A 12,670-nucleotide genomic window follows, 5' to 3' on the forward strand; every position below is an offset into this window, starting at 1 on the left:
GACGCAGAAGAACACATAGTGAATGGACACAGAAAGCAGACAACTGGGGCGGGGGGGTGGGGTAAAACAGGGAAGGAGAGAGAAATAAATGAAAAATAAATCTTTAAAAAATCAGTATCACATCCAGGGGTACCATTTGATACCCTTAAGAACTGCCCCACTTACAATGGATTTCATAATAGAAAATATTATGAATATAATTATTAAAATAAGTCAGTCTTCCTTAAAAGTGTATGCATCTATAATTTATTTTAGGTGGCTTCAAAATCCATGATCACACCCCGATGGATTGTGCCAGTAAGTGCATATATCTTTTTTTTTTCTTTTTTGGTTTCCCTTTCAGAGTGAAGTCTGAAAGATCTCCAGGCTTCTACTTTTCCTTAAAATCACGGGGGTCGTTATTAGAGCTTTGTAACCATACGTAAAGGCTTTAAACTAGTGGCTTAACTTTTCTGTCTATAAATGCTTAAGAATTCTGACAGAAACAAAAGTAATCTGCAGTGAAGGATGGTAAAGAAAAATCAAAACACTGTGGTCCTCAAAATTGCTCTCCTTGTGACCATCAACATCAGTGAAGAGAGTTTGGCTCTGAGGTGCCCACCCCAGGTGGGTGCTGACCCCTGGGCTCATACACGTTGTGTCTCTCCCACAGCAGAGCGGAGTGGTTCCCAGTGCACTCGCAGGAAGTGGATCGCTGTTGGCTGGGAAGGAGGGCAGCAGTAACAAGGAGGTCGTCACGCTCATTTCTCCCCCAGCTCCCTTCTTGGTGGATGCTGTGACCAGGTGAGGAAATTTTTTCTCATTTGTGGTTCTCAGGCACCCATTATGAGGAAAAAATAATAAAGTGAGTTATATTAAAAGCTCAATTGAACCTAATTGAATCTGAGTAAATCGTCTCATACAGTTTATTATCATTAGCAATTTTTGACAATATTACGAAGCAGACCTCAGTCTGGTTCCTTTATGATGACATCTTCACTAGATAAAGACATTAACAGGCTTGTCTTTTTAAATGTGTATTTATTTTCATGTTAGTTTATATACCTTTTCCTTTCATGCTTCACTGTTGTTATTACGCCTACCATACGGAGGGTAGTCAGCGGTGGTGTCCGTCTACTCAGGCAGCTGAAGGTGAAGTAGAAGACCACCAGGGTTCCACTCTGGGATAGCTTGACTGAGTGAAACCTGTTGCCAGCTTACTTCGGCATACAGCTGGCCACAAGCAGAAACTGGGTTCAAAGAGCTTGCTTTGTTGAGCATCGAGTTCTGCAGCGTTTGATTGCCAGGACCACAACTGCACCTGTTTTGCAAGAGAGTTATAATTGCATTCACTCTCAACTCGGACCTAGTCTCTGATTGTGCCTGCTATTTCTCACATCCTCCTGGTGTTGAGAATGTGGGTCAGTTGGAGTAGATGCTTTCTTAATTAGAGAGGAATAGGAAAAAATATTAGAGATGATCATCTTGAGAGAAATGGCAGTTTCATTTTCAAATCACTCCATCTCCACAATCTTTAGAGTAAAATTGTTCATTCAGCAAACACTTATTGAATGTCTATTGTATACCACACTCTGGTACATTGTATCTGGCACTGAAGACAGCAGTGAACAAGACAGATGTGTGATCTGTCTTTGGTGAGCTTACATTGTAGTAGTAAGTTAACCAAACTTAATAGGTTATTTTTCAAAACATTTATATGCCTAATAATTGCCACTGTGAAAAACAGATTGCAGCTGAGGACCAGGTCGTAATGCTCTTTTTTTAAATTGTGGAAACATTTGTAGAAACATATACAACATTACTTTCTCAACCACTCCCAAGTGAACCATATCTGTGTATCTGCCAAAGTTTTTCACAGTGGCTGTACCATTCTACATTCCCACCAACAATGTATGAAGCTTCCTGTTTTCCACATCCCCTACAGCAATTGTTATTTTCAAACATTTTAAAAATAACAGTCATTCTTGTGGGTGTGAAGTGATACCTTATTGTGGATTTGATTTGCATTTCCCTAATGGCTAATGATGTTGAGCAACATGGTGCTATTTTTAATATTCATCACTATAACCCTGACTCATTAAGAAATGGTTAGGGGAAACGGACTTGGCCCAGTGGTTAGAGCGTCCGTCTACCACATGGGAGGTCCGCGGTTCAAACCCCGGGCCTCCTTGACCCGTGTGGAGCTGGCCCATGCGCAGTGCTGATGCGCGCAAGGAGTGCTGTGCCACGCAGGGGTGTCCCCTGCGTAGGGGAGCCCCACGTGCAAGGAGTGCACCCCGTAAGGAGAGCCGCCCAGCGCAAAAGAAAGTGCAGCCTGCCCAGGAATGGCGCTGCCCACACTTCCCGTGCCGCTGACGACAACAGAAGTGAACAAAGAAACAAGACGCAGCAAATGGACACAGAGAACAGACAACCGGGGGTTGTGGATTAAATAAATAAATAAATCTTAAAAAAAAAAAAAAAAAGAAATGGTTAGGTGTATGTTTAGCATATTTTATTCAAGGAAGTAGGGAAGTGGTGTGGTATCTTATTATTTGGAAAATTCCCTTCTGTGGAATTCTTTGTTGCTCGATTTACTGTGTCAGCCTGCTTCCTGTGGCACTAGTGGAGACGTGCTGCTGTCACCCAAGGTGCCCTTTTTAAACAGTCTGTTCTTCCTCCTTCCAGCTCTGCTCGGACTCTGGCTGAAGATGGCATCTTGAAACAGCAGTGTTCGCTGACAACTGAACTCTAATGAGTGTTCCTTCCCATTCTGTAACTGGAATATCTGGCGCTTGTCCGCAGTCCCTTCTGGAATCAGTTTCAGCTGGAGGGTGTTAGATTTGGGAGCTTGTCCTTTACATGAAGGTAAAAAGACTCTTCCTAGATTGGACTTCGGTTCCATGGAAAAAATAGCTGCACTTTCCACTCAGCTGGAAGGATTTAATCACAGTGATTTCTGCCCAAATGAGGGTGTCTAGTCTTCAGTTTTCTGTAATTGTATTAAAGCTGCCAGTTCCTGAACCTAGGGCGTTCCTTCCTGCGAGCGCTTGGCTCCCCCTAGTGTCGTGACTTTTCACAGTGACTCCATCACAAGGCCACCTTTTGAATGTTATTTTCCTCTTCAATGTCTGGGTGAATGTCCTTGATCTGAATGCCTAGTAGAGAAATTTCACATTTCCACGCTTTACCTAGAAATCAGGAATTTAAGAAATTAGTGAGGACACCATGTAGTAGATTGTTCAGGACCAATTCTTTTATAATTATGACTATATGTAAAAGGAACTTAGAATACAGAGGGTTTTCAAATGTCTCCCTTATTTTTTTATTTTTTATTTTTTTTTTATGGTACTGGGGGCCAGAGTTTGAACCTAGGACTTCGTATGTGGGAAGCTGGTGCTCACATCAGCTCCCCTGAGTTGGTTTTTTTGTTTGTTTGTTGTTCATTTTTGTTTTTGTTTTTAGGAGGTTTGGGGGACTAAACCTGGGACCTTCCATGTGGGAAGCAGGCGCTCGGCCGCTTGACCACATTGCTTCCTCCTGTACTTGTAACTTCTGCTGGACTGACTCTAGCTTATTCCTCTTAAGTTTACATCAAAGTAAGATAAACCTTGAGAAGAACGACAGAAAAATCAATTGTCCTCTGTGTTTGTCAGCTCTGCTTTCCCCACTAGAGGCGCTTGTATCCACCACAGACGTGTTCTGTGACTTTTCAGCCTGGCGGGTGTGTTGGGGTGCGGGCTTTGTTCAGGAGCCCCTGGGCCAAGAGTCCTGAGGCTTCGCCTCCCAGCACCCTCCTCCCTCCCGAGCCATGGGGGAAAATAGATTCGGGTGACGGGCGGCGTGGCGGATTCCGAGCTGTCACTCCTGTTTGGGTGTAGGCCCCATTTCCTTTCAGTATAAGCTAAATAAGTGCAGAGTTTTCAAATTCTGTTAAAAACAAACAACAAAAAGCCCCACCAGGACAGGAATTGGGGTGGGGGGCATGCTTCTTAAAAAGCTACCTTGTGTGAAACTGGACACAACATACTGAAATAGCTCACATTAGGGTTTTTGTGCAAGTTTTAAAAAGAATTCTCTAGAATTTCCTCATCATTTCTTTGTACAAAAGTATATATACTTTTGTATATAATATTTTGCCTGGCTAAAGAAAACTGGAGTTCTAAGTCAGCTTGCCATAGTATAGACTGTGAGCTCTCATTTTCTTTTTCCAAAACACACTTCAGGATGTAAAAGAAATATATGTTCATACAGAAAACACAGGGAAAAAAGGATAAAAATTACTAGCTGTAATCTCAACACCCAGAGCTAACAGTTTCTAGCTTTAAAGCACCAGGATGAGTAAGGCCACCTTCACTTGCTGTGGGGATGGCCTGGAACCATGTTGGCAAAGTCCTCGTTAACCCTTGCTTCAGGGACCGATGTGAGGCGGTGCCTCCTGGAATTTGTTTTGGGTTTGTTTTCTGCCCTGTATGTATAACTGAGCATTAATTTATGCTGCTCAGCGTAAAATACACCCAGTTTCATGATGTTTAAAACTCTGTGGTTTGGCCTATCCCAGGCTCCCTGTAGCATGTGCTCAGGCAAACACTATTGTCTGACTGGAAAGCTCAGGAATTTTAATCTTGCACTGTCTCCCAGGGAGCTGAAGAGATTGGAAACCACTTTTGCACAGAACAATTCCGTTGGAGGAAAGAAAGTTGGCACTTCTTGCTGGCTGCACCTCTTAGTCATTACACTAGGCTTGTGATTTCATTGGTGGAGACCTTGCCAGTTCTTAAGTGCTAAACAAATTTTCTCACAGCTGTAAGTGGCCCCAGGAGCCAGGGCTTTGACCCAGGACATGTTGGACTGGACATGGATTTGTCAGTGTGCTCCTGACAGCCTGACATGTGCTGAGAGGCTCAAGTTGTACACCTAACCCTGGAGCAGTTATGGCCATTGCCCGCTTGAAATGTCTAAAGTTTCCATCCAGTTTAGGAGGGAGCATCATCCTTTTTTTTAAACTTTCTAAAATTTAGGAATTAAGTAGCTGAAAATATTCTGTAACCTTTGTGTATTCAGGTACCTTCATTCTTGCCAGTCAGAATATCGAAAGGGATTTTCTTAAAATTCATTTGACTCTCAAGCCAAGAGGAAATTTTTGTTTTCATGTCCTGACATGAAGTGGTAAACATGGAAATTTGTACTTTAATGATGAATTAACCCTGACTACTTCAAGATTAGATACCGGTCAAGAATAAACTTCCTGCCGTATCTGCTGCTGGTCCCACCCCAGCGCCGCTGCAGCTCGTCTTGTGCCCGGTGTGAGGGGGCAGGCTGAGGAGCTCTGTGAGTGTGTCAGAGGGGGAAGGGGAATGTCTGTCTTTGAGGGAAGAGAGAAGCATGTGTGGATCTGGAAAGGACGCTGTCCAAAAGAGAGCTTAGGGATGATACCAGGCAAGAGGGCAGGCTGGCGCCCTTCAGGGCCTAGTTTCTGACTATAACGGATAAAAACCACCTGCACGTCTGAATGAGCTGATAATCTAAGTAAAGCTCTGATCCTCAGAGGAGGTCAACAGCCCACTGGCTGTTCAAAATGAGTGCTAGATGGGGAGGAAGTTTTTCTGTATCTAGATGAGGTCCCTCTGTAATAGTACAATACAGCTAAAAGGAAATAATCGGCAATGTTTAATTTACTTAAGTGTGGAGTAGTGAGAACATGCGTGAAAAGAGAACAAGAACAATGGTCCCTTTACTCCACTCCAGCTTAGGAAGTGGTTAGCAGTCCCCAATTGGATGGCAGCTTGGAGGTGATTTATAGCCCAGATAATAGACCCAGATGGGCACAAAATACCAGATGGCTGCTGTAGCCACAGGGCTCAACCACTCTGTGGTTACTTTCTTTCCAGATTTTCTGGTACCAGATTTTACTGTGATAACTCATTAGGAACAAACATGATCAAACTTGTGACTCTTAGCAGATTTTAGGAAGGCACTTGGTGTGGACTTCTTTTGTCCTCTTGCCATGGCCTAGTTGGTCTCTGAGAATTGCCAGGACCCTTTGTTGCTGCCACTTTCCCTGCTGTCTTGCTGTGTGCACTGCTCTCAGACCTCAGAAAGCTGCTGTGCTGGCTGCCTGCTTGCTGGCTGCGGGGGGAGTAGAAGGGAGACATGGCCCAGAGCCGTCCATCCCATGGCCCTGGTAGCAGGAGTTGGCATGAGTATTTAAAATAAGATTTGTAGGTTTACATTATCTGCCCTAGACTCTTCCTCAGAACTCGTAAGGGAATAAACGAGATTATATTTCTTATTGACTGCCAGTAGTGTTGCCTTGGTGTACAAGGGAAGGGCTCACTGATGCTTCATTCTCACCTTCTGGAGACACATGGACACACAGTGACTAGGTTACTTGTGTGCTTGTTTCCTTTGCTCTTCATAAATTCAGACATTCTCTTGGCTGCCTTCCTACAACTGTTATGTTGGTTTACAGAAAAGTCCTTTTTAAAAATATTTGCTGTCTTTGTTTTTACCTTTATAAAGCTTTTTGCACAATCACAGATGTTCTGTGGACATTTAAGAATAAAAGCCCTGAGTTGTTCCTTTATCTACACTTATTTTCTTGTGCTCCTCAGTTATGACTAAAACTTGTCTTTGTCTTCTTTCAGAGAAGTCCCAAAACGAAAGCTCAAGTGTCACTTCATAAACCTTGTTAGAGCAGAATTATCTGGCATTCAGATACACAGAGAAAGTCTTTCATTTTTTTCTAGAAGGGGCTTGAAAAGCAACATTCTTTTAGACCAGAAGTCATTGCACTTTTTCTGAGAACCAGAGATAGTAAATACTTCCTTACTCAACCCTGGCACTGTAGCACAAAGAGTGTAGACAGTAGTGAACAAATGGGCATGGCTATGTTCCAGTAAAACTTTATTTACAGAGACAGGTGCTGGCTGATTTTGAGCTGCGCAGAGGCGGGGAAGGCCTGCCTGCAGCAGCAGTCGCCCTGACGGGCTCACTTGGAGGCACTCAGGGCTTCTGGACCTCCGCATCCTTCCCACCCCTGGCAGCTGTTCAGACTCTAGTCCCCGCTCTCCCTGCTCTGAGTCACAAGTGTCACTGATTTTTTATTAATCTTGCCTTTAGCCTTTCAGTTCCTTAGAAACCTTGAATTTTTTTGAAGGCTGGAGAAAACATATTTCTGTATTTTCTCTCACACATTTAAACTCTGGTCCTTAAATGATTAGAAGAGAGTTGGAAACTTTTCATATGTATTAACCCCCAAGATAAGGAAACCACTCTGGATTATAGAATTGCCCTGAGCTAAAACTCTTTTTATTTACCAGCTCTGAAGATAGGGAACAAGAGTCCGAACTTTGTCACATTGAGACAATAATTCAGTCCCTTCTCAGGATTTCTCTTGACCAGAGAGCTTCTTTATAGCACAGACCTCTTCTCTTTCTGTCTTCCTATCTGGATGTAGTAGATGGTTATGAGGACCTTACTAATGATTCTGTTTACCTCTTCTAGCTTTTAAAGTGTAATTTATTTTTATATCAAGTGCACTCTTTATGACTTGTATTAGCAGCACTGAACTGTGAGTTTTCGTACACTGGAATGAGAACTGTAGCTGTGACTTCAAATAAAGCTTTTGTGAAACACTGATGTTTTCAAGAGCTTTTCAGTTTCTTGATGCTGTCCTTTTTCTTCTCCCAACACAATTGTTAGGCCAGAGTCCCTGACCTAGAGCCAAGAGGAGGCAGGAGCTGCACCACAGCTGTCAGCGTCCACTGCATCATGTACTGTGGGAATGTGGACATGAAGGCACTTTCAGAGTTTAAAACCTCATTTGCTATATCCAGCCTGTGCTGGAAGGTGCGGTGGACATTCCAGTGTGGTACAGAATAATTTTGGGGAGTAAAATCTAGACTCTCTTACTTAATACCCATGAGGCCTTGAATCAGTTCTTTAAAAATCTGTGCCTCGATTCCTGTGCTCGAAGATGGGCACGACGTGTTAGATGTATATTACATCACCTGCTGGAGTGTGGCACTGTCAGCCATCTCCTTCCTTTTGTACCCACCTTTCCAGCACGTTTGTCTTGTGCCAGCCCTGTGAAGAAGAGTGCTATTTTTCACAGAGCCATATACCCCAAGGCCAGGCAAGGCTTCCGAGGGGTTTGAGAAGTTTCATCTCTCCCTCTGCCCTCTTTCCTCTCTGGAAGAGGGGCAGCGCTGGGCCTTGGGAGCCAAGGAGCTTCCTTTTTGTCTCTCTGGAGGGTTGTGAGAAGGAACCAGAACCTGGGCTTGGCTGTCTGCTGAAAGCCCTGCAAGGAAGGTTTTGGCAATAAGCAACCAGAGCCACTCTGTCATAACAAATCAGCTCACTTGGTAGATGTACAGAGCTTTGTGGCCCAACAGGAAGGCTGGAGAATGGGCAGAAAGGAAGGGGAGGAGGCATGGGCGCCATCTGCTGGCCACAGTGGCCCGGCCTCAGCCTCACTGCCAAAGCCGAGCACAGCGTTCTGACGGCCGCCTCGAGTCCTGTGCCTGCCTGTGGCCACGGAGGTGGACAGAGGCCCTTCCCAGAAGGAAAGGGAATGGATGCGAGGCTAAACGAACCCAACACGCTGCCACCAAGAAGAGCCAGGAGGGCCAAAGCAGATGGGGCTGCAGCATTCAGGAGAGGAGGGTTAGGGGCACCGCCTGGTCCGAGAACAGGGACTCACCGTGGGTTTGTGGCAGTGTAGTGGCTCAGGGAGCACTGTCCCTAGCCCTGTCCCTGTCCCAGTGCTTAGGTTCCAGGACGCCATCCCAGAGGAGAGCCGAGGGGGCAGCAGGTGCCCCTCTCCCCACACCAGGTGGCCTGCTGTGCGTGCCCTTCTCTCCTTGGTGCCGTGGCTGCCACATCCAGAGGGCACACCGCAGAGATGAGAGCGAGGGCTTACTCAGGCCAGAAAACCAGGATGTCGTGGCAGACATAGACTCTAAAGATGGCCCCATCCCAACCCCTCAGTGCACAGAGAGAAGGGAGGGAGGGCACTGGCCCTAGGCCGCAGGGTTTCAGCTCTTCTGCCTCCCGCGGCTTGCCTTCTCCCCTGCCTCCCTCAGCACGGCCTCTACCGGCTCCCGAGGTCAGAGCTGCAGCACAGTCCTCTCCCTTTTTCTGCCGCACCCCTGATGCCTTCCTTCCTGGATCCAGAATTTCCACAGAAGACGCTTATGAGTTTCCAATCTCCATGGCTCTAAGCAAAGCCTTACTGAAGACAAATAAGACCACAGCGCGGCTCGGGGGCCCATAGCCTCCCTCCCTTTCTCCTTTCCACTTTCAGAGAAGCTTTTGATTACATCCACGGTGGTCAAGCCGCATCCCCTCTGACACCCTCAGGGTTCCTTTCCTCCTGCCTGGGCCGCAGCAGTATCATACCTTGATATTATCTCGCTATGTTGACCACATCCTCCCAAATCTAACTCATCCTGTTGGGCCAAGAGCCCCGTGTGCCCTTGAGCTGGTGAACTCCAGGGAAGTGCTCCTAGGCGGTGCTCCTGGGGTGCCTCCCCCAGCGCTTACAGCCACCACTGCCGCTGCATCTGGTTTGGGATTAGGGACACCTGGCGGTGCTGCGCCCACTCCCACGGGCGTCCCTGGGCCCCCGAGGAATCCCTGGGTTGGGAAGCCCACTAGCTCCTGGCTGCTCCCCGGGGCTTCACCCCCGTCTGACTTTCACTCTGCCTGCAAAGGATCCCCGTGACCCCAACCCGAAGCGGTGGGGCCACACCCAGAAGAGCCCTTCCTCACAAGAGGCCCACACCACCATCCCAGTGGGCGTGCGCAGGTCAGTCCAGCACGCCGCCTGCTGCCCGGCCTTCCGCTCCCCATCGCCCTCCTCGCTCCACGTGGGCTTCAGCTCCACAGAAGCAGCGCAGGCTCAGCACACCCAGAACCAAACCTAAAGCGTCCTGCCGCGCCCTCCACCCCCGCCAGGGCCTCGGTGGGCTGGTCTCAGGCAGCTGTGTTACGGGGCTTGGCACCTGCCTCTCGCCTCCCTCATCTGACCGTCTTCAGTCTCACTGACCTGCCTCTAGATACGTCCTCCTCCTGCAGCAACACCCCTCGACCAAGCGTCGTCCGACTCGGGCGACGGCACCGCCCCTCGCGTCGGCGGCACCCGCTCCCCCTCTGTGGCCAGGAGAAAGGCCGTGGTCCCCTGCGTGAGCCCTGGTGGCACCCCAGGCCCTTCTTAGCCCAGACTCCAGACGCCTGCCCGTGGCTTCCACGCCAGCCCGTTTCCAGTTCTTTGCATGGCAGTGATGGGCCTTCCCTCATCTGCTGGGAACTGGGTCCCTGGGTCCTCGGCCCCAGGGCCCTGAGACCCAGGAGTAAGGACCAGTTGACCTTTGCTCCCAGTCCTCCCCCGCGCACTCCAGTGCACTCTCCCTGCCACCCCCTTCGGGACAGTGATGGTGCAACTGTCTTCTCTGATAATACAAGCTCGTCCCTTGCTTCATGCTGGGCTCCCAGCATGGTCAGACGAGTGCCGGGTGTCACGGGCACCACCAGAGCCTTAGCTTAGGTCTCCCTGTTGACTGCTCACACCACGCTGAGGTGCGTGCCAAGGGCCCAGAGGAGCTGGATCAGGGTTTGCACCAGGCCCGCGTGTCTTGACGCCTGCACCCTTCGTAGACTCCAGCATTTCCCAGACAATGTGCCCTGTCACCCTGGTCTGCCCTGGGACAAGGAAGTTTCTGGGGTATGGCCCTTTCAGTGCTAACTCTGGGAAAGTTCTGGGCGAACCAGGACTACTTGGTCACTGTCTTAACAGATCTGTCACAATGTTTGCCACATCTGTGCATTTGTTACTTAGTATCCAGCTTTTTAAAACCTTTTGACCCATTTGCTTTCAGGTGGTCTCATCCTAAAATGTAGAAACTGCAGTTTTGATGAGCTAGTTACATTTCTTCTGATGTGCAGTAAAATAAACACTAGTATTAGATAACCGGCGTCCCACGTGGGTCTCACAGGACGTCCCCTCGCTCCTCGCCAGCAGCCTGCTGGCCTGGCCGCCTTATGAACTTCTTGCCGCTGCCAGGCGCTGCGGGAACCACCGTGCGATCCCCTCAGGTGGTTCAGTTCTGAGTGGCGGCTCCGGGCTCAGTTCCATGGAGAGTTTTCTCCTCCACTGGTCACAGCCACCCGCCGTGGGCGCTTATCCTGGGGCGGGAGCAGGGAAGGAAGCAGCGGCTGGGGTCTCACGGCTGGTCTGACGCCAGCTCTCCTCATGATCTCTCTCAGCCAGAGCCAGAACCACACGCCCCTGGGAAGGCCCGGCTCCCACTGATGTGGGCTAGCCTTGGAACTACGTCCCCTTTGTGAGCAGGGTGACAGTTCTTGCTGTGATCCCTTTGGCCTCTGCCACGACACTTCCCATCACCCAACAGCTGTCTGCAGTCTAACTGGCCCTTCCCACCAGTCCCATTCCCAGGCCGGTGGGGAAAGGCCCGCCTGAGGAATGCCCGCTCGCAATTGAGCCTGCGCTGTGGCTCGGCCTGAGAGCGAACACATGGTTTGCAGAGCACTAGGGTGAGGCAAGTGAGGCACCAAGGGCCCCAAAGGAAGAAAGCACTGCTCAGGGTCCTGGCCGCACTTGCATGACCCTGCGGTGAGCGCCTCCTTAAGTCTTGCACCCTAAAGCCCCCCTCACCCGTTTCGCCTTGGGCCTGCCCTGCTCCGGTGGGCTGGGCCCTGGGTCCCAGGATCTTAAAACACGCCTGAGGACGTGCTTGCGCTGCGGGCTTCCTTCACGCCAATGCCGAATCTGCCTGCAGAGCCTGGGTGGCGGTGGAGCTGGGACGCTGGGGCGGGTATGCTGGCCCTCTGGTCACAGGGGGCACAGCAGCAGGCCGCACCCGCTCTGCCAGGACACCAGCTGCAGGCAGGCGGCTTCGCCCAGGGAAATGCTTGGGCGCGAGCCCGGGGACCACAGGGGTGCAGCAGCACTGAGAGGACGCCAGAGGGGCCGTTCTCAGCCAGGAGCCCCTGCAGGGAGTGAGGCAGCCGACAGGTGACAGGGACCAGGGCATGGCGGTCGGCCCCAGCCCGCCCGGGAAGAGTGCACTGACCTCCAGGGAGAGTGGGGTCAACTCACACGGCATCCGCTCGCCGGGAAGGGAGCCGGCGCCCAGGCTGTGCCCCGGTCTCCAGGAAGGCACAGGGTCCTCAGCGCCGGCTTCCTGCAGCAAAGCCTCGCAGCCCTCCTCGGGCCCCTGGCTGCCTCCGCAGGAGCCGACCCCGTGGCTCCTCCCCTGTCCCCTCCTGCCGCGCCGGCTGCCAGGCCTCCTGCTCCCGGCTCTCCCCCAGCCTCCGCAAGGGACCGCCCGGGCGCGGGGTTGGGGTCGGACGGAGCCATGGAGCCGGCAAGGCTGCCCCAGGCCCGTGGGCGGCCCTGTCACCCGGTCCCCTCCGGAGTCCGCAGGCAGTGGCCTGCCTGGCACGAGGGGGGAGCGCAACCCGGTCCCCAGAGCCAGTCAGGGCCACGGCCGGGCCGCAGGTCTAGAGCAGGCTCAGTAGTTGTCTCAGCCCACCTCTTGCCACGGGGGCACGTGCTGTGATCGTGGATCCATTGACCCCTCTTCCCATGAGGCCGGAGACAAGGGTGTCCTCTAGCCAGAGCGTGGACACTAGCCCATGCTGGGGACATTGGGGCATAGAGAGGGAG

At 50.3% G+C, this 12,670-nt stretch overlaps 1 protein-coding gene across 2 annotated transcripts in view; it reads left to right on the forward strand.

Annotated features, from left to right (window-relative positions):
• Positions 1-7,618, forward strand: part of EPB41L5 (erythrocyte membrane protein band 4.1 like 5) — a 183,149-nt gene extending 175,531 nt beyond the window's left edge. For both annotated transcript variants that reach the window (XM_058301152.2, XM_071216495.1), the window contains exons 23-25: positions 256-297; positions 653-783; positions 2,668-7,618. In XM_058301152.2, the coding sequence (XP_058157135.1) occupies positions 256-297; positions 653-783; positions 2,668-2,734 (240 nt within the window). In that variant the 3' untranslated portion in view covers positions 2,735-7,618. The remainder of the gene's footprint in view (positions 1-255; positions 298-652; positions 784-2,667) is intronic.
• The last annotated feature ends 5,052 nt before the right edge of the window (positions 7,619-12,670 follow it).

This window comes from Dasypus novemcinctus, chromosome 7 (genome assembly GCF_030445035.2).
Source record: "Dasypus novemcinctus isolate mDasNov1 chromosome 7, mDasNov1.1.hap2, whole genome shotgun sequence".
In the NCBI taxonomy this organism is placed as follows: domain Eukaryota; kingdom Metazoa; phylum Chordata; class Mammalia; order Cingulata; family Dasypodidae; genus Dasypus; species Dasypus novemcinctus.